Here is a 23,202-nt window from a genome sequence, read left to right on the forward strand (position 1 = left end):
AATCAGCCACAAACTGGTCAGCCACATAAAATGACAGAGCGGGGTCAGCAGATGCTGAGGCGTATAGTGCACAGAGGCTCTTCCTACAGTCAATCGCTATAGACCTCCAAACTTCATGTGGCTCAAGAACAGCGTAGAGAGCTTCAAGGAATGGGTTTCCATGGCCAAGCAGCTGCATCCAAGCATTATATCTTCAACCGCAATGCAAAGCATTAAATGCAGTGGTGTAACTGGACTCTAGAGCAGTGGAGAAGTGTTCTTTGGAGTGATGAATCATGCTTCTCCATCTGGAAATCTGATGGATGACTCTGGGTTTGGTGGTTGCCAGGAGAACGGTACTTGTCTGACTGCATTGTACCAAGTGTAAAGTTTGGTGGAGGGGGGATTATGGTGTTTGCTTGTTTTTGAGTCGATCCCTTAGTTCCAGTGAAAGGAACTCTTAATGCTTCAGCACCAAGAGATTTTAGACAATTTCATGCTCCCAACTTTGTGGGAACCGTTTGGGGATGGCCCTTTCCTGTTCCAACATGACTGCGCACCAGTGCACAAATCAAGGTCCATAAAGACATGGATGGGTGAGTTTGGTGTGGAAGAACTTGACTGGTCTGCACAGAGTCCTGACCTCAACCCGATAGAACACCTTTGGCATGAATTGGAGACTGCGATGACTTCTCGTCCAACATCAGGGTCTCTGACCTCACAGTTGGACACATTCCTAAATCTTGTGGAAACCCTTCGCAGAAGAGTTGAAGCTGTTACAGCTGCAAAGGGTGGGCCGACATTATATTAAACCCTATGTATTAAGAATGGTATGTCACTCAAGTTCGTGTGAATGAGTGTGAAGGCAGACGAGCGAATACTTTTGGCGATATAGTGTACATCTTCCACAACCATGGTTATTATTATATTTAAATATTGTTTTCCTTTAGTACTTCAATGATAAAGCTACATCAGCGACAGTGTGATTGCATTAGGTCTTAAGGATTTAATAATAGCCCATTAACACAAGCACCCTTAACCACTCGCCCCATGTACTGCAATCTTTTTCTTTTCAACTGGTGCTAAAATGTCAAAAATCAGTACAAAAAGCACAAAGGTATGAACAAAATTCAGGCTTCAGGACACCTGGCAGCTATTCAGTGTATTTTTTTTATAAATTCAGTCTTATTTTTATACATAACAGTAGGTCAATGTCAGAAACCATAAGTCTTTTGATTTTCCCTTAAACTAAAGAATCTTTAAGGGATAAGTGGTTGAATAATAATAATAATAATTTGATGAGCTGCCATGTAAAACCAGAGACTCTTGAGATAATGTCTTAACGTCTACATTCACTTTTCTTGATTAAGTGATTGAAATCTGCCACAAAAGTACAGCTTTGGAAATATTTTACATTAAACCACAATATATTTTATTATCCAATAAATAACATTTTATATAAAAACAAAAGGACATCTTTAAATAAATAAAAAGAACATACAAAAGCACATCTTTAAATAAACAGTGAAGCAACTGAACAATGTACAGCATATGACTGGATTTGAGATTATATGGAATCATGTCCTGAGTCTATAGCGGATTTCCAAATCTCCATATGGTTGGAGCATTCCAAACCCATAACGACTGGGGTCCACCTGTGGCATGCAAGCACTGAAGTCACTCAGCTCCAGATGAAACCGTGTCAAAATGATCAAGACAAATCTAGGGAGATCAAAGAAGTTTAGAAATTGTAGTCAGCCCAAGAAGAATGTTACATCTGTCAATGCTTTTTGGTCTATTTGTCATGAAATGTTCACATATCTGAAGGAGAAATTGACTGCAAAATAAAATGGATTTACAAAATTCTCCAAAAAATATGATTTACCATATTCTTATTACAGCAACAAATGGAATACCATCTAGGTAAAATATGAACAGGAGAAGTGTCTCTTGTTCATAAATCATGCAGAAATAGGGACCGGAGGAGGAGGCTTAGATCTTAAATAAATAGTGCAATACATAATATTCTACACTGTATGTCCAAAAGTATCCAGACACTGTGGAGCAGCTGCATATGAGCCTAAGATCACCATGCCTAATGGCATGTGTGAGCTAGCAGTGTATGAAGCCCTCTTTTGGACTGTGGAGTAGTGGAACTGTTTTCTGGAGTGATGGAGCTCTATCTTATACCTGTGGAATTAGTTTGAGTGGGGTTTGTGATCTAAATATCCAACATCAGTACCTGACCTCACTAATGCTCTTGTGGCTGAATGCAATCAAATCCTTACAGCAATGTTCCAATTTCTAGTGTAAAGCCTTCTCAGAAGAGTAGAGGCTGTTACTGCAGCAAAGAAGTACAAGCTCCCTATTAAATGCCCTTCATTTCAGAAGAAACATTTAATGAGCAGATGTCTACAGATGTTTAGACATACAGTCTAGATATACTAAGTCACTGAAGAGTCTTTGAGACTCTTTGAAAGTATATACACACTAAAGAACTTCCCAACAGACAATACTCACTGTTTTAAAGCACTAATAGCAAAACTGCGCCCTGGACACAAGTTGCTCCCAGCTCCCCACGGCATGGTGCCATACTTCATTCTCAGACCTTCCTTAAAGAACTCTCTCTTTTTTGTTCCATCAGCATTTAGGAAACGGTCAAACTTGAACTTCTGAAAGAAGATACAGAAGCAAAAGATACAGAAGTCAAAAGATACAGAAGTCAAACAAAGGTTTAAAAAAACTTCTTTTAATGAACATGGTTAGTGCACTCTGACCTACTTTTTAGATGCTCTTCTTAAGTTCTTCAATTAAAAATAGCTAATTTTAAAGCTTAGTACATTTTAAAGAAGAAATATCAGATTTATATCAGTATACAACTGGTATCGCTGGTTATTTTGTCCACACTAAAAAATTTTAATTGGCTTAATTCAAATGTGGATAATATTTGAAATTAATGAAATATCCACCAACAATGCTTGCCTTCAGTTTACTTACTTTTTGGAACAATTATGTTGATGGAATGTAATTTATTTATGCTACCTGATGCTTGAGAGATGGTTTTACAAATTGTCAAGGCACTATTTTTCACTGCATGTTGCTTGCTGTCAGATTAGTATCTTCTTACTGTACAACAACACAATGATTCACAGCCTGTGTTAAACCAAGCCCCACAGCATGCATGGTCAGCAGCTGTAGCAGCTGTAGCCCTGGCCATGATGTGACCTCTGTCCTAGCAGTGGATAAACTCTTTCCTCCCTACTTCTTCCTGCCAATTTTTCTTGGGTCAGTGACAGTATGAACTCATTAATCCCCCCAAAAACTCATCCTGATTAGTCCTTTGGCCTTTCCAGTGTTTAATCCAGACTCTATTACAATGGCATACAACAACATTTACAACGCAAACTACTAGCTCTTTTTGTGTCCTATTTCTGTAAACTATGGCAAAAAAGCAATCATGGCAAATATGTATGACTAATATACAGTCAGTTGCATGAGAAAGATTAAGATACTAAAGATTAAATTGTATTGTCTTGGTCCATATGGACATTCAGAGCACCGTGTGTGCTGTATTCGCCTGAAACATTACTTAATAAGATTAATACGACTAATTCATGCCTGAAAGCAAAATATTCAAGTATTCCATGAGAAATCTTCAATTATTTATAATTACCCCAATTATTTATAATTAAATCTAAATGTGACACTCTCTGATATACACTGTAAAAGATGTAGTTGTTTTGGCAGTCTCCTTGTCTATGTAACTACAGTCAAATTAGCTTGAAATTTGAGAGTGAATTCAAGCGATTTTTCAATTTTTTTGATTGTTGAGATGTTAACAAAGTCATTCAGAGTGGTTTAACATGAAATGCTCTGTGCTGGACAAACCAGTCAGCACTGTTCATAAAGGTGATGACAGGAATCTTCTGAAAGCAAACTATTACATGAAATGGTTACCAATGTGCTACCTGATGCTTGAGAGATGGTTTTACAAATTGTCAATAAGCATTACATATAAACAGGGGTGCATAATCCAGGTCCAACAAGTGAAAATCCTGCCCTGGTATGTTTCTCTAGAATGCGTTGTTTCACATCAAACCACTCTGAATGCCTTTATTTGAACTGAATGACAAAATTGAAAACTTAATGAGTGCATTAGGTAGAACTTCTGAATAATCTGTGGAATTACCCTTTGAATTGGCAGATAAATCTCCAGAAGAAGGGTTACCAACTACTGTTTTAAGTTCAATGCAATTTAAATACTGTATTGTTTGATGTCCTATGTGTGCAAACTTGTGTCCACCTCATTTAGGGGCTCTCAACTAGTGTCAAATTCGCTAATTAGGGATGCTAGTTTAACTAACAGCTCTTTTTTTCAACTTTGTGTATGAAATAATGAAACCTCACAGTACGGTACGCATAGTACGGTCTGAATATGTCAAGGCAGCTTCTAGTTTCTCCATTTGCTCCATTTGAGTGGAATGATCTGCAGAAACATTTGAAATTGGAGCAATTTATCTCTTTTAATGATTTTAAGATAATTGTTACAGAATTGTATAATTCTGTTTGATCTTGTTTTCAATTTGATTTTGACTCTGATTTAAACTCAGGGGTCAGGAAAAATGTGAATAGGATGGCTGTTGAGAGTGTAGGCTACCTCTGGTTCATGGTGGACCAGAGGATCCATCTGCGGGCTGAGAAAGGGGAAGATACAGAGACGATCACCATGCCGCAGAGTGTATTCCTTGCCATCGCTCAAACGAACTGTTTTCTCATGCATCACTTCTCTGGTGATGAGGGCGGCAGCAGTGAGGCGCAGAGTCTCCTTCAGGGCACTATCTGCAAACGACATTGAAACCATTCCCTTACAATTTATACTTCATTTGTTATTAGGTATTCATATAGGGCTACTAAAATAAGCGCTCATTAGTGCATGTTACTGGATTAACATAATTCCAAAAAGTTTAGCTGTAAGAATTATTCATATAACTTTCATGCAAGTACACTAAGAACACAGCACAAGCTTGAGGTGGTTTTTGCTTAAGTAAGTCACCACAGAGACTCACTAAAGACAGGAGTGTTCTCTCTCTCATCCAGAGGGAGGTGCTGTAGGCCTTTCAACTCCTCTCTCACTGCTCTCAGTGCCTCGGGGTGAGTAAGCAGGAAGCCCAGCAACCAGAATGCGGCAGGACCTGCATTACCCTACACACACACACACACACACACACAGAGAGACAGATGCTTCTATTAAACACTCTTTACAGACGTTAAATGCAGAACGTGAATGGTTTTAACCCTGGTCGGCTTGTGGTAGGAAAACTGTTGTATTATTATCCCAATGCAAACATATATATATATAGTACTGTGCAAAAGTCAGAGACCAGCATTCATTTATTTAATTTTCACTCAAAACTACCATGACAAGTTATTCATTTTTTCAGAGTCAGGAAAAAAAGTACAAAAAATATTTTTAATTAAAAAAAAAAAAACAACACAGAAGCCTCAACAACTAAATACGATATATCAAAGATTTCAGTAAATAATGAGTCTGCCCTTTGCCTTCATTACAGCTTTCATTCTGTTCAGTAGACTTGCTGTGAAGATATCTGCAGGAATATTTTTGCACACCTCCAAAGTTCAGTCTTAGAGGCTGGTTGTATTTTCTGCTTTCTTTAGGATCAAAATAATCCCAAACACATTCAATGATGCTGAAGTCTTTTTCCAATGTATATACACTATATTTGCAAAAGTATTTGGTCATCTGCCTTCACACGCATATGAACTTGAGTGACATCCCATTCTTAATCCATAGGGTTTAATATAATGTCGGCCCACCCTTTGCAGCTGTAACAGCTTCAATTCTTCTGGGAAGGCTTTCCACAAGGTTTAGCAATATGCTTATGGGAATTTTTGATTATTCTTCCAGAAGTGCATTTGTGAGGTCAGACATTGATGTTGGACAAGAAGGCCTGGCTCACAGACTCTACTCTAATACATCCCAAAGGTGTTCTATTGGATTGAAGTCAGGACTCTGTGCAGGCCAGTAAAGTTCTTCCACACCAAACTCGGTCATCCATGTCTTTATGGACCTTGATTTGTGCACTGGTGCGCAGTCATGTTGGAAGAGGAAGGGGCCGTCCCCAAACTGTTCCTACAAAGTTGGGAGCACAAAATTGTCTAAAATCTCTTGGTCTGCTGAAGCATTAAGAGCTCCTTTCACTGGAACTCAGGGGCCAAGCCCAACTCCTGTAAAACAATCTCACACCATAATCCCCCCCTCCACCGTTCTCCCAGCAACCGCCAAATCCAGACTCGTCCATCGGATTACCAGATGGAGAAGCGTGATTCGTCACTCCAGAGAACACGTCTCCACTGTGGCAGCACTTTACACCACTGCATTCGACGCTTTGCATTGTGCTTGGTGATGTAAGGCTTGGATGCAGCTGCTTGGCCATGGAAACCCATTCCCTCAGCATCTGCTGACCCTTCATGGCTGAGTTTCTGTCGCTCCCAATCGCTTCCTTTTTGTTATAATACCTCTGACAGTTGACTGTGGAATATTTAGTAGTGAGGAAATTTCCTGACTGGACTTGTTGCACAGGTGGCATCCTATCATGGTACCATGCTGGATTTCACTGAGCTCCTGAAAGCGACCCATTCTTTCACAAATGATTGTAAGAAGCAGACTGCATGCCTAGGTGCGTGGTTTTATACGCATGTGGCTATGTAAGTGATCGGAACACCTGAATTCGAAGATCTGGATGGGTGAATCAGAGTCAAATCAGGATGTCAAATTATAGCATTAGTGTTTCCAGAGTGTCAGTAATTTAATGTGATTTTCGAGAGATCTTTCAGTACTGCAAGCAGTACGAACTGCACTGCTGCAGATTTTTAAACAATTTCTTGAGTTTCTTTAAGGATGGTTTCTGCACTTTGGAGAGGAGCTTGTAAACTAATGCTGTAGACAACCATTGATTAGAGATGTGTAGCTAAATGACGCCTTTATTTTTCAACCACATGTATAAAAACTGTTGGTACTGATAAATACACTGGGCCTTTAGTAGGCATGTTTGAGTGGTCAGTAACTGCTTTGTTAATAAGTAAGAATTTATACACATTTTACACTCATTGTGAAACTCCTGGTTTCATCTTCTATCATTTGTTAACATACTTATGACGATCTGCCATGAGGATAATTTCACCAGAACATCTGAGAAAACTGAATCACCATCAGACACAGACAAACAAGTAATGTAACAGAATGAAGTCCATGTCCATATCTGTGGAATTCCAACACAACCAAGTTCCTTCTCTCAGACAGACAGTTTGAGGAGAAACTGAACCAATGTTCAGACACTGCTGTTAATCTTCACAGGACTGTATGTTTGAAACTGGCCTGCAGAAATTGCGGCACGGCCCAGAGGTGATGCTCTGCTGACAGAGTCAGTGAAGGACAAAGCCAGTCTGAAAGTGGCTACTGAGAACGCAATGCTCTCTCCACCTCTGTCAATAATACTGCTGTGACTCAGCGTCTGTGCCGATGGGTTATTTGTGGAATTCCCCACGCACTGAGACACACTTCACATTTTGTGCGGGTTGTTCATCACTTTGATGACACCCATCCAGATCAAAGTGACATGTCACTGTGACATGATGTTTCGCATTATGGATCAGGCAAAGCTGTGCGCAGTTATACCAGGCATATTAGATGATTTATTAAGAACTGTGAGAAGTTAAGGTGACGGTGCTGCGCTTACAACAGGTTTAACAGGTACTGCCCTCGTGTGGTTAAGGGATGCATTGCAAAATCATTCCTACCAAGTTTTTCTCAAGCATGCACAGGTTACTCTTGATTTTATTTGAAATTCTGAGTCAATTTTACCCTTTGAACATCAAAATGTATGTGTAATTAGATAGTAGTATTTAAGCCTGAGAAGTCCTAAACATTCAATTCATACTGCTTAATTATATGTATATAACTATACAACAATCCAGTAATCTAATAAATGATATTTACTCTTGATTTACATTATGAATTTACAGGGGTGAGGTTGTTTTGATGTCAAAAATTGATCAAAAAATAATATGGATAATATTCCAAGAAACAAGACTGTAGACACAACATTTCATTAACTTCTTAAATTCCACAGAAACTATAGTTGTTCCAGACTCATCCTCCCTATAATTTAAGAACAACTTGTTTTTCATGTATGTAGTAATTAATCATCCATAGGCAATAAAAGGAGTTGAAGAGGTTACATTCAGATCATAATAAGTATCCGTGGTATCGACTAAAAGGTAATAATCTGCACTTTTGTGAATTTGTCTGCTTGTTTAAATGAACTATGAGTGAGAAGTGTTTAAATAAATGTAAGAAGGTGTATACAAAATGGGGGGCCTATAGGGTTAATTAAATGTCCAAATGGGACTCATATTTGAGTGATTAAGTCGGACAGTAATAATGATTGGATGCATATTTCTTTAAGTTCTGATGTATTACCAGATTGAAGATCTAAAACCACTAGAAAGTAAGATGTCTCAAAGTTTAATTAGGGGATTAGAGGAATGCTAATTCTATCAGCACCTGTGTCAATATGGTGAAATCTGGATTTCAGATTACTTTTCACTGTGGAGTTTACAAGTTTCGGTTGCTTTGTGTTCTTCGAATCTGTCATGAACTGTGTCACCAGCACAAACACGCGTTCTAGGTAAGTTCACCCTAATAGGAAATGCATGTGACATCAGAGGACAGGTATTTTCCCTCTCTTTACTTTGTGCTCTCTCTCTGTACCTTGGTACTGTTCCACTTGGCTTCAAGATAAAGGTGGAGGCTTGGCAGCAGAAATCACAGCATAGATACAGTTTGCTGGCATGGAGCTGTATATGTGTGTGTGGGAGACAGACACTATAAACACAATTCACCTGGGTAACCCACAGCTGGAGCAGCATGGCTTGTCGCTGTGTCTGAGGGTCCACACCCTGCTCCTCCAGGTGCTGTATGTAGGTCTGCAACCATGACTGGGGCTCTGCTCCCTTGGCAAACCAGGCTGGACACAGCAGCTCCCACAGCTGCTCTCGTGCCGAGTTGGCAACTGTGATCTCATCTAACACACACACAAATGTAGGTTTGTTTTAATAGCTTGTCAGGACATGGCCTCATACATATGCGTCTGTGCTATATGCAGTTGTATGCAAACGTATTAACATAAATGAGTATATGAAGCAGAACTTTAGCTTCATCTAATCTTTTATATAAGTCTTAGTTACAGTGAACAAACTAGGGCAATGACCTTTTCAATTGTTCCACTCTTCATGAAACATTAATACAATGTAAGTGGCAGCTGTTGTGCCCAAATGATTTAGAAAAATAAAAATAGAAAAAAAAACTGAGATAAATGGTTCCGATATAACAGTGATATGATATTAACCATTTGTTCAAAGAATGTTCTAAGGCTAAACCTACACCTAATCTTTGGTAACCAAAGAAAGAGATGAATGGTTTTGAAATGGTTTTGCTCTTTCAGTTCTTAAAAAATGAATAATGGAACATTTGCAAAAATCACATAACAAATCCCTGTTTTTCTTTGGTTTTCCTTGAGTCAGGGCTGAAAGTGTGCAAAAGAAATCATGCACACACACCTACATTTCAGATATGTGCAACTTGGTGACACATGCAATTAGGTTCATCATGTTCCTGAGAAAGAACACCTATTCATCTTGGATTACAACGGCCCCACCTTTCTAATGGCAGTTTACTGTGAAGATCACCAAGATTGAAATTACCTTTCCGCACAGCGCGCCGTGCCAGTTTTGGTAGAAGCTTGTCAAACTGCCGAAAAACCTCGTAAACCTCAGTTAAATCAGCATGGTTGTTGTTCTTTGTGCCAAATAGGGTAAGATAACCAGCCCTACAGGACGAGAGAGAGAGAGAGAGAGAGAGAGAGAGAGAGAGAGAGAGAGAGAGAGAGAGAGAGAGAACATAAACAAACTAGAAGACAGAGCATGACATTACAGAGGATTACCAAAAAAGACGCCTGAATGAAATAACAATAGCTGTCACTTTAAACTCCATTTACTTCATTTTTACAATTGGAGAAATAAATTTGAGATTAAAAAAAAAACAAACAATAAAAATGCACTTAACTGAACAGTAACAAACCATGCACAGCCCTTCAAAGACTCTATAATATGTATATATATATATATATATATATATATATATATATATATATATATATATATAACTGGCATTGCCTCCATTACTTACTTTCAGAGAGGCCAGTAAGACAATTTAAAACATGTATTATCATTGCCATTTTACCAATGCTTTAGTAATCAAGGTTTATCAAGTAATCGTGAAAACCTTAATTAGCCTTATTATTATATTGAAATTATAATCGCATTTTTTCATTATAATCTTCCAAGTGAGCAGCTAGTTTGACCCCAAATCAATTCACATATCACAGGTGACAGTACCACTGTAGCAGCACTGAACTGTAGAGCTCCATTGATCTAAAATAACACCATGTGTAATACAGCAGAGCCACACCCTGCCAAAGCATGAGCTAACAATCACGGTTTTTGTGATTATGTAAGACAGTAAAAGTATGAATGGTCCAATTATTTGTGGGTGGGAAAATTCTTTATCTATGTGCAAGCAGAGTGGATACTATCTTTGGATTCTTACTCATGTATCTTGTTTATGTAAGAGCAGAAAACATACTTGAAGAGCAAGCTGTAACAGAAGCTGAAGAGTCCGTCTTTTTTCCATCCGGCTGGGTTCTGGGTGGTTTCTGATGCCAGAAGGAGGTTTAGGTTGTTCTGCATTGTGCTGCAGAGTCGGTTTAGACTGATTCCCTTAAAGTGTCTGGAATATACATGAGTGAAAAACACAGTGAAGTGATATCTCAACCATCACCGTACCTTCATTCCTTTCCATTCACTGACATTGAAATCTTGCAATCCTGTGAGCTTTTCAGGTCTCAAGTTTTCATTATGGATATCTATTTGTGCGTTGCACAGACTGGCTCACACGCATTGCATTACTGCCACTGGTGTAAGTAACACATCCAAATTCATTCAAAGCCTTATCATTTTGATGAAAAAGAGATCTGACACATACTGTTCCACCATTCTCCTCTCAGATACTGGGTCAAGATTAGGCAAACGAAGACGGAAGATCCTCTTCATCAAAACCTGAGCATAGCGAGTCAGATCCAAAGAGTGTTTGTCCGCAAGTACATCATCATAGCTATTGGAGTCCAGCAGAACAGTCACGTAATGACCAGCCACACAAACCTACAAGTCAACACAAACCTACAGGTTAACCTGGCTGCTTTAAAATTATTTTTATAGAAATTGAAATAACATGTACAGAATGTAACACACTGAATATTGTTCTGTTAACATTGCTGTTAGCAGTTCAGCACTCTCAAGACTAAGTCAGGCAGGCTAGTTTCTTTTTTAAGTTAAAAGAACACATTATTTCAATGGTATTCTACCATTTTTAAATGACCTCTGTGAAGTTGATTCTTTTCAGAACACACAACTTTTTCAGTTTCAGTGAGGTGTGTTAGAAACTACATGATGTCATGGCCATCACATTTCTTATGACATGACTCTCTGACTAAGTCTGAGAGGAATTTTCTGTTGTACTTGTGAAGTTAAGAAATGGTGGCACAAGAGGTGCAAGAGCTGGTTTCCACAACAGACAGTAACATGTCCTATTACAACTAGTAAAACTGAACAGTAAAGTTCAGTTTCTAGGACAGTATGTAATAAGATAAGGAAAAGGCACGACACACATTGTGGTGTTAAATTACTAAAGTCTTATGCAAACATGCATTTTGCTGAAAATACATCAACAAGGGAAAAATTAATCAATGTGGTTTAGGAACAAATATTTAAAAACATATCAAATGTAACTCATATTGTTACTTATAAAATCATAATGCGGCTTAATAAATTAAAACAGCAACCTAGTAACACCATATTTCTCTCACATGGTCCTGGTTTTGACCACTCTCCTGTGCCAAAAGGATAACCTTGTAATCTAAACATAAGGTCATAATTTCTAAGCTTAAAAATTCTCTATTAAAACACATGAGAAAAAGGTAAACATGGCTTAATGTACTGAAACAATTATCTACAAACACCACTTTTCTTTCATATACTGGCCATGAGTTCACTCCATTGTCAAAACCCTGTATTTAAAAAATAAAATATATATTTTTTTACATTAAGCTTTTAAGGGGAAAAAATACTTAACATAGCTTAGCACACCAAAACAAAGACATAGAAACACCACATTTCTCTAACATATATAATTCATATATAATAATATAATATATAATTATAATATATAATGCAAAATTATTCTTTTTTAGATGAGAAGTTCATCTTTTTGTCAGTATACTGTACTCATGAGCAGTACTATGTTTGAGAAACGCCGCATTCCAAGGTTGTAGTTTTACTAACCTACATTAAGCCAAGTTAAGCTTTTTCAATGGGTTTAAATAGAGAAAAAAGCTAAGTGTGAAAATGTTCACTTCTTGTTTAAACTACAGGTTCAGAGAGTAATCTGGAAAAGCTAAATGTGAGAGACATGAGAGACTAGTTTACACGCCACGTTAAGCTCTTTTATAAAGTACAAAAGCGTGAAGATGAATCGGACCGTAAAGATGTCTCCATGTTTGTGTTTCATCCTCGTCAGGAACCGAGCAGCATCTCTCCCGAACTCCAGAGCGTGGCCGAGCCACGGGACTCTCCCTCTGTCCAGAGGAGGCTCGTTTCTCCGCCTTTAACGACGAGAACAGCAGAAGACGTTTAGCCTCAAGTCTCTCTGCTAAGCTAACAGCTGCAGCAGAAAATGCTGAACAACCAAAACAAGTGACGCGCTTTTCTGAGCTCCTCGCAGAGGAGCTGGAGACTCACCTCGAGCGCCTAAAGGTCACGAAAAAGAGCGCCAAAGCCAGAAGAGCTGAGAGCAGCAGGGCCGCGGTGGTCAGAACCATCCTGGACACGAGGAGGTAAACAGGTCAGTGAGTGAGAGCTAAACTCCGCAGCCTCATTTAAAAGAGAGGCAGCCTCATGCCAGACCACGTCACCGCGACAAGTTTACGACATACATCATCTCCCTCTCTCTCTCTCTCTCTCTCTCTGTGTGTGTGTGTGTGTGTGTGTGTGGGGGGGGGGGGGGGTCGGGCTCTGATACTGACACTACCTGTTTCGGTTAGTTACTCATGGTGCATTCATGACACGGCCTTTCAGCAAAAAATCAAAACACGCGTGAATGAAACTACAGCTCAGAATCGACACCACACTGTGGAAATGAAATATTATGAAACATTTATACAAATTATAAATAAGCACTTCTGAGTTAATCTCGTTTGGCCTCATTCACCAACCGTTCTTGAGAAGAAGTCTTCTTAAAAGCCACTTACGTAGTTTTTACGAGGATTAAGGTATTCAGCAGTGTTTTCCTCTTTAGGATTTGTTCTTGGGTAAAAACAGAAACTACACACACTCAAGAGCGCAAAGGTCTGATCAATTTAAGAACACGTCATGAACCTGACGCAGACCTTTTCTTAGGACCTCTTTCAAGAGCAAATTTAACTAAAACCTTAGCAGAGGTGGACGAAGTACACAAATCATGTAATTGAGTTAAAGTAGAGATACCCAAGGTAAAATATTACTCCAGTAAAAGTAGAAGTCCTTACTCTAGACCTCAACTTGAGTAAAAGTACAAAAGTATTTGGCTTCCAATGTAGTTAAGTATCGAAGGTAAAAGTACTAAAAGAGTAATTATGCCTCTGATGTCCTGGTATCATTTTTCTAACAAGACTCACTTCATGAACTAATTTTAGGTGAAAATCCTCCCGTGTCTCTCTTGGTAAACTAAAAACAGTCTTTTAATAGAATGTCATTAATTAGTGACGCTGACGTCTATTAAAATGATCATAAGCACAAAACACTGAAGGTAAACAGTTTCCATCAGGTAGAACTGAGTGGCTCTGAAATCACTTTTACGCACAAGCAAAGTTTCAGTTTAAGATTACTTTGTAAATTCATTACAAGTTGAATAAAAACTTACTTTCAACTCACAATAAGTTTCCTTTACTGTATTGATCTGTAGGCCTCTGTTCATAAACATAAACTAACCCAAACTAATTTACTATAAAATGAAAGTGTTTGTATGAATTCAGAAAAAAGAAACATGCCAGTCACGACTGCGTAGGTGTACATATTTCTATATTGTGGTCGATTTACAGGTTAGGTTAGTTCCATCATTGGTGTTCTTGCTTTGCACTTCTTTTGTTTTGACATGTTACGTTTTTATACACACAGAAACCAAAAGGAGCGACAGATTTCTCAAAATGTAGTGGAGTGAAAAGTCAGATATTTGACTTTGTAATGTAGTGGAGTGAAAGTAAAAAGTCACCCAAAATGGAAATACTTAAGTACAGATACACGAAAAACTACTTAAGTACAGTAACGAATTACATTTACTTAGTTACTGTCCACCACTGAACCTTAGTAAGATATTGGTGAATGAGGCCCATTGAGCTTATTTAAAAGTTTTTTAATGCCCTGCTAAAAATACCCATAGAAACCATACAGTGTTTCTGTCGGTTCCTAATAGTTTTGTTTGTGTCTTGACTTTTTTTTAAAGAAAAGAAAAGTAAATATCATTTTTTCATAATCAGCATTTACAGCACTGTACAGCTTATAACAAATGTATTTTAAAATAGTGCATTAAACCATTTCTTTTTTCTGTCAGACTCAAATTTATCCGTTTTCTTCCAGAGCTAATGTACCAGACAAAGATACTTGCCATTTCTACATTGAAACAGTGAAAATGTCTTTACTGTGACATGTTCAGCCCTTAATTGTGAAAATGATGTGCAGTGTAGCTCATTATTTGTACTGCAGGTGATGCTTACCATTCTTTTTTGATGAGATCTATTTTCTCAAAGTGAAACACCCAGAAATGAAGGATTTGAGCAATTAAAATGGTTATTTTGCTGTATAAACTTTAACGTTAGCTCAAAGAATGTGAATTGCTTCTAATCTAGCCTAATCTCTTTGAGCTCATTTAAAAGCTTTTGAACATATGCTTCAATGTCACTGTCATGAATCAATGGGTGACTAAACAAAGCATTAGCATAAGAATTTGTTCTTTGTAAAGGAGCATTAAATAATGAGGCAATTAAGAAAACAGTAATGTTCTTTTATTAGCATTCATATCTACTAATCCTATTAGTAATCCGACAGGTATTAATCTTAAGTGTCCAGCTATGATGTCAGCAACTCAGACTGTGACACATCAAGAAATGTCATGATGATTCATTGCACTAGTAGAGCACTTCTGTTCGCTGTCATACATTTTAAAGAATAAATGCCCAGAATGTTAAAAAAAAAGTAGAATGATTTTTTTTATATTAAAGTTTTTTATATTAAATATACAAGTTTTTATATTAAAATACATCTCAGTTTTGGGTAGTTTGGTTGTTATATATGTCCTTATTTGATGTGTGTTGTAATTTTCATTCTAAGCATATTTTAATCATAACAGTGACTGTATACTTATATCCTGCAGTGTGTTTGCTGTTGGCAGTTCTGTTACCAAAACCCACCTACTATTCTAAAGGAAACCAGTAAGTCATGTGATAAACAGGATATTTCATCAGCACAGTTTCTACCACCATGACCAAATTGCCAATTTGACAGACGCTCTTATCCAGAGTGACTTACAATTTGATTATTTTTACACAGATAGGCGAAGGTAGTGTTAGGAGCCTTGCCCAAGGACTCTTATTGGTATAGTGTAGGGTGTTTGCCAGGGTGGGGATTGAACCCCAGCCTGGAAGGCAGAGATGTTACCCACTACACTATACCAACCATTAAAGAAACCATATCCTATATTTTTCTTGCATTTCATTTTTTTTTATCTGCAGAGTGCATGTATGATATTTGTGTTGTTTTATATCTCAAAACCAGCAGAATTAATTTTTAAATGACTATTTTCCAACCTCTCTTATCTATTAGAATTAAACAAGATGCCTTTGTTACTGTGCCTTTAAGGCTGATATACACTGTATGGATAAAAGTGTTGGGACACCCCACCTTATTATTGAGTTTAGGTGTTTCACCCACACTCATTGCTGACAGGTGGATAAAATTAAGCACAGACTGGCAGTAGAATGGGTCAAACTGATGAGCTCACTTACGTTAAACATGGCACTGTCATGGCACATGCCACCTCTGCCACAAGTCAGTTTGTGAAATTTCTTTCGTGCTAGAACTGCCCATGTAAACTGTAAGTGTTATGAATGTGAAATGTAAGTGCCAAAGGAGCAAAAACAGCTCAGCCACAAAGTGTTAAATTGCGCGAACTCAGAGAGCTTGCTTGCAAGGGCTAAAGAAAACAGTATCTATCCTCTGTTGAATCACTCAGTAAAGATATCCAATTTGCCTCTGGAAGCAACATCAGCAAAATCACTGCGCATTAGGAGCTTCACAAAATGGATTTCCATGGCTGAGCAGCTACACACAAGCCTAAGATCAAAATGCACAATGCCAAGTGTCGGGAGGAGCGGTGTACAGCTTGCTCCCACTGTGGAGTGATGAATCACGCTTCTCTACCTGGCTGATGGATGAGTCGGTGTTTGAATGCGAGGAAAACCTTACCCGCCTGACTGCATTGTGTCAGTTGTAAAGTTTGGTGGAGGAGGGATAATGCTATGGGGCTGTTTTTCAGGTTGTTGACCTAGGCCCCTTAGTTCCAGTGAAGGGAAATCTTAATGCTTCAGCAGACCAATACAATTTGGACAATTACGCTTCTAACTTTGTGGGAACAGTTTGGGGAAGGCCCTTATCTGTTCTAGGATGACTGTGCTGCAGTGCACAAAGCAAGGTTCATAAAGACATGCTTGGACAAGTTTGGTGAGGAAAAACCTGACTGGCCTTCACAGAGCCCTGACCTTAACCCCTTCAAACAGCTTTGGACATGAATTAGAACGGACATTGTGAGCCAGGCCCTCCCATCCAACATCAGTGTCTGAACTCCGAAATGCTCTTCTGGATGAACAGACAAAATTTCCCACAGACTCACTCTAAAATCTTGTAGAAAGCATCCCAGAAGAGTTGTTATAGCTACAAAGGGGGACCGACTTCATATTAATGCCTGTGGATTTAGAATGGGATGTTGTAAAGGCTCCTGTAGTTGTAATGTGTGGGTGTCCCAATACTTTTGTCCATATAGTCTATATGTAAATGACATTTCTTTTTGTTGGCTGCCCTGCAGTGCACTTAACAATGTTTACATACATCAAACTCTTAAAAAGTGAGAAAAATTAGACTTTCCTTTAAAATAGGGTAAAACATATCCTCTAAAAAGAACACACTTCTGCATGTTTCATCCAAAATTACTGTTTATTTGCTGAATTTAACGTATCGGGGAAAAAGTCAAACATAAATTATGGACTATGCAAATTTTTTGGGACATTTTATGTTGAATTTTTCCCCCCAATATGTTAATCTTAGCAAAAATATAATTTGTGCACTAAAAATGACAGTTTCCTGTAGAGGACGTGTTAACTTATTTTCACAATCAACAAAACATGTAATTTCACCAGGGGTATTCAAACCTTTTCATACAACTGTATGCATGTATTCTTTCAAAAGTAATGTTGAGTCAAGAAGGTCACTCAAAAGGAAATTTCATGATGTTGTTCTTCAGTATCACCATGTGACACATAGAAGTCAGTCCAGCTAAGGAGACCACATATACACACACATAGATATGCATACTGTTGTTGAAAAAAGCCTCTGAGGCCTTTCATTATGTTTGCTAAGATATTTGCAGAGTTCCTCAGTTTTTATGATCTTTTTATGAATTTAGTCTCAGTTTTGTGTAGTTTGGTTGTTAAGCATGTCTTTATTTGATGTATATTGTAATTTGCATTCTTAGCATATTTTAATTACAACAGTGACTGTACACTTATATCCTGCAGTGTGTTTGCTGTTTGCAGTTCTGTTACCAAAACTTACTTACAATTCCAAAGGAAACCAATAATGATAAACATCATTATTGGTAAACATGATAAACAAGATATTTCATCATCAAGACAGTTACCACCATGACCAGAACGGCCAAAAAGTCAACAAGAGTAAATAACCTTGTTACCTCTGATATTGTAGGTGCTGTGAATGAGCTCCTTCTCCTTGAAGCTTCTTGTCTGGACAAGCCTGGCAAACATGGCTGTCTCAGCCTGACAGTGTGAAAAGAGCTGCAGGGAGGATTTAAAGGCAATGGAGCATGCAAGAGTTTCTCTCCAGGCTTGGCCATGGTTTCTAACAAAGTTCCTGTTTATTATGCACTGATGAATTTGTTATGACTGATGCAAGTGTGCACAACATTATTTATCCCACAAGGTGGCGACTTTGTTGCATTCAGTGCTCTAAAGCAGTCATATAGTCCACCTGCACTTTTTGTGTTCTCTGCTCTCGAACCATAGCTGATTATTTAACTCCATTTTAAGGTGTGTTAAAGCAGGAAAAACAGGAAACAGGGCAGATCACAGTACTGGATTAGGAAACAGTCCAAAACGCCACAAAGACAAAGTGTTCCTGTCTAGGATATGGAATGATTTGCCTAACAGTCCCACTTAAGTAGGCATACACCTCATGCAAGCAGACACTGCAGCTATTTTACAGACTTTTCTATGTAATGTTTGCATGGTGTTGTACAGTACTATACAAAAGTCAGAGACCACTCTTTATTCAATTTCCAGTGAAAACAGCTTTTAAGAACAAGTTGTTCGTTTTTCAGGATCAGTAGAAAACATGTATTTGACAGAAAATAACACAATGTAAATGAATGTAAATAAAAACGTGTCCATTTGCTTTTCTCAGTTACTACAGTGGATTTTTTTCAGATCTGAGGCAAGAGTGGAGCTTGATTTTCTTCATTTTTATTTTCTTTGATCTCTCCAAAACGAACGACCGTTTTTTCACCTATTTTATTTTTTCTTTTGTGTCTTTTTTACAGCTGGATTAACATATACCGAATCAGCTCAGAAACCTGTCAGGAAAAAAAGAATACCTTGACCATAATGGCCATTTTGAATGAAAAGTAAGTAAATGAAGGGTGTTCTCTGACTTTTGTTACTGACTGACTATATGATTAGTATTTCTACTTGCTGTTGTATGAGCTCTACCAAAGCCTGAAGATTTAATCTATTTGGCCAGCACATCCATTGATGTGCTAAGCACATGGATAACATCCAAGCCCTACTTTATACATCAAAGAAGTCTTCTGTGTTGAACATATTATTATTAATGAGTGCATTTGCTCAGAGTAATTCTTCAGTGTAATGAAATGTTGAGGCTATATGAAAGTCCTAGGACTGTTACTGTTGTTTCTCCATCATGTCTTATGACAATGTTCCAGTTCTTCTTCTTTACATTAAGCCTCAACCCGATGAAGTCTGGTTAGGATAGCCATGTATTTCTTTTGCTCTTAAGGGTCCCTTTCATAAGAATTTTTCTTCAGTGAACCTACACTTTGAATAGTTTTTCAGTTGCTTCAAGTAAGTTATCCTCTGACAGTGTGGCTTAGGACTGTCTGTACGTCTTTGCTTAAAGCCTAGGAGGTGGGATGTGTTAAAACTGCTCCAGCACCTGAAATAAGGCTCCTGGGCCTAATAGTATCCATGTCTGAAGAACCCTCAGGCAGCACAGCTAAGTGCACTCCTGCACCACTTGTTCATTGCTAGACCAGAGAGTAAACACAGAGGCTATTATTGAAAAAATACAGTACTTTTTAAGGAAGCTGAGTTCACTCAATGTTTGTAATACCATACTATAATTACTTTACCGAATGTGATTTCCCATTAATTATATTCCCTACTAGCATTTTATTTGGATAACCCGTTGTAAATGCTTTGTAGATGCTTATCTATTTTATTTATGCTCAGCTAATTATCTGTTAAATTTATTTCAGTTTAGATAGATAGATACTTTATTGATCCCAAGTAAATTTAGCAAGTTAGTCCCTAACCCAAAGCCTTAATCTAATGCTAACCTTAATCTTAACCTAAAACCTAAACCTAACCCTCACCCTGGTCCTAAGGTTAATCCTGGAACTAATCCTAACCCCAGTGTTGTTGAAAATTGGCTTTCACCAATAGTTTGTTAATAATTTGAATATCTGTAGATAATCTATTAGTTGCTATCCAAATAAAGTGAGACAAGTTTTCGGAATAGGATCCCCCTCCAACCAAAACCAAACATCGGATTAAAACCAAACATCTGATCCAAACATTCTAACCCTAACCCTAGATTACTAGTTTGTGCTTTAGAAGCCTGGTCTCCTGTTGAAAACAGCAGATTAGGAGGAAAAAGTTTAGAGCGACAATTTGGAAGACAGTACGCTTTAAGCTCAGAGAGCTGTTTTACAAACTGAAGACTAATTTATAGAAATGTAAGAGAGAATTTTACACTTTAAAACCACATTAACTGGCTGGCACGGGTTGATGTTCTAGATTATATATATTTTTCCAGTGTGTCTTTTATCTATTTACACTGTATGCACAATATTGATTAAAAGTTTTATTAAATTAAACATACTGTACATACAACTTAAAAATCCTGGAGTGAAAGGCTGAGTTAAACTAAAGTCTGTCAGAGTTTTTTTAAACACGTGTTGTCAAAGTGACTCAGAAATGAACAATGATGCCACATAAATCTCATAAATATTAAGAAGTAGACTGGGAAGTTGGCCTTGCTCTCTATGGGTGGATAGAGTAGCTCTCCCATTCCCTGCCTTCACTCAGCATGATGTTAGCCTATGCAGACAGCTGACATAGCCAAATTGTTAGTTAATATACTCCTCCAAGCGTGTTGAGATGTCCAAAGCTGTTGCATGAGTGGCAGTATGGAAAGCAGATGCTACAAGCATCTTGCTAGCAAGAACAAGCTAGAGTATGACTGGAATGTATAAAAATTGATAATTACAATCTAAAATGATCCCTGACCCTTAATGCCATGGAAAACCTATATGAAACAAAGCATAAAATGTATAGATTTCAACTCAAACATCATAGACCATGATATTTTATTATCCAATTATGGCTCAGTCAGTTGACATGTGAACCTAGCATGAACCAGCATAATGCATCACTGAAGCAGTCAGTACTTAAAGTAGTCTGACAACCAAATGTGACTTTTCCCTCAGAACACTTTTGCTTTTGCGCACTAATCCGATAACACGAAGAGCTTAATGTTTCTTCCTACAAAGCATGTATTCCAATCCCACATCGGTTACATAATTCTCATAGTGTCTCTCTCACCTATCGTCTCTCATCTGTAATAATGTGACTTCCTTTGGAAGGCTGGGACAGAAAGTAGATTAAGCATTGATTCCATTTGACTCGGCCACCCATGCTCGTAGCAGGGACTGCTGCTGCTTGGGTGCAGAAGTTCAAAGGCCCCTAAAGCTAATGAACTATATATGAGTGGCAGAACAGTAATCAATGTGGCAAAGCATGGCTAGAGGTTTCAGTGTCATGCTCTCTTAAATAAAAGCTAATTATAATTTAAGACCGAGCAAAAATAGCCTTGACCAGGTCTTCCCAGCTTTATTACTATAAATCTACCCTCTGATGAAGTTCAGTGACAACCCTAATTTAGTACACATCTCTCTAATGTTCACATGTTCCTGACCTTATTAAACTGGTAGATCAGGTGTCTTAAATTAGTGCTGGAACTCAGCTCTATTACATGACTGTTATATGTTTTGTCTTCTCAATTACACCGAAGTGGTCTTACGGGGTTTAACAGCTACCCTAACAAGGATTAAGCCTAGTCCTGAACTTTCAGCTAAATGGTACAAACTATTTATGCTATTTTTGTCAGCTGGTGTTCTGGTAAGGTTTTATGCTAGATCTTGGAAAATGGGATTTGATTGCATTCATCCACAAGAACATCAGTAAGGTCAAGTAATGATGTTGGATGATTCATTCTGGATCACAAATGCCACTTATACTCATCCCAGAGGTATTGGATGGAGCGCCATCACTCCAGAGTTCCAGGGCTCCACAGCCCCACACTGACCTTTGGGTCAGGTGCCCCATTTGTTGGCAATGCCTTTCTATTGGGTGGGTGAAATTGTGTCAAGCTGAATTCATTGATTAGCATGGTTACTTTCAGACATGCATGCATGCCTTTCCAGTATGATACCAGTTCTGTTTCTCCAGCAGAAGTTTGATTTACAAATGGTGAATTCTTAAAAGGAGTTATGCAACAACTGAATTTTGAAGAAAGGCCAGGGATTTGTGCTACTTTCTCTCCTTTCCGTTTCCTGTGACAAACTTTTTGTTCCTTATCAAATCTCTTTCTTATCCCTCCTTACGTCTACACCATCATCTCCATCCTTCAGTGTGGAGTCTGGCCTAATACATATGAGATGCAGTCAGCTGCGATACTACAAACAAAGGCTGATTAAGACTAATTACAGCGTTGTTTACAACCATCAGATCAACACCACTAATACTGACATATTGTTAGCTTTCACTCTGTTGACAGTTTCAATAGAGGGTCACCAGAAAAACAGATAATCGCTTTCAAAAGTGTTTGCAGGCATTCAGTAAGCTAATAGATCAGCTTCCATCAAAGCAGACACACAATCATTAATATCCGTCAGGAATAAACACACATAAAGCTGTGTCCTTCAGATCCAGTGTGCAGATAGATAACACTTATTATTCTCTTCAGACAGAGCTGCAGCTCATGATACATCACTTAGAGGGCTCTATTTCAGCCAAGACTGCCAAGACTTTGTGCAATGGTATTAGATCAATTAATAACAAAATTAATAATAATATCAAAATGAATAAATGAATATGGATGAAGAAGAAAAAGGTCACAAAAAGGACCCTCAGTAAAGCGGTTTGAAACGTTGTTGTTTTTGATCTTAACACAAAACAGAGATTTGCTTTTAGACACTGACTCAAATTTAGTAGATTTTAGAGTGAAGTGGAGTGAAGACAAAGATGTTACATATGTGAAATCTAGATTGCAGAAATGTTAATTAGATACATCAAATTAACAGTGAAATTAGCTACCATTAATATTAACCTTTAAACTATTATTGTTTGCAACCAAAATCTGAAAGTTTTACTAAAGCACGTTTATTTCTGTGTACTGTAATTAACACTGAAC

General features: G+C 37.9%; 1 protein-coding gene across 1 annotated transcript; it reads right to left on the reverse strand.

The window, feature by feature from the left end:
* Nucleotides 1-1,461: 1,461 nt before the first annotated feature.
* Nucleotides 1,462-18,244, reverse strand: ptgis (prostaglandin I2 (prostacyclin) synthase). The gene is made up of 11 exons (XM_017697763.1): nucleotides 18,167-18,244; nucleotides 12,913-12,993; nucleotides 12,653-12,776; nucleotides 11,102-11,277; nucleotides 10,703-10,846; nucleotides 9,763-9,887; nucleotides 8,902-9,083; nucleotides 5,046-5,181; nucleotides 4,637-4,818; nucleotides 2,500-2,651; nucleotides 1,462-1,701 (listed from the first exon to the last, which is right to left on the reverse strand). The coding sequence occupies exons 2-11, from the start codon at nucleotides 12,990-12,992 to the stop codon at nucleotides 1,557-1,559; spliced, it is 1,446 nt and encodes a 481-aa protein (XP_017553252.1). The 5' UTR covers nucleotide 12,993; nucleotides 18,167-18,244; the 3' UTR covers nucleotides 1,462-1,556.
* Nucleotides 18,245-23,202: the final 4,958 nt, after the last annotated feature.

This window comes from Pygocentrus nattereri, chromosome 26 (genome assembly GCF_015220715.1).
Source record: "Pygocentrus nattereri isolate fPygNat1 chromosome 26, fPygNat1.pri, whole genome shotgun sequence".
Lineage (NCBI taxonomy): Eukaryota > Metazoa > Chordata > Actinopteri > Characiformes > Serrasalmidae > Pygocentrus > Pygocentrus nattereri.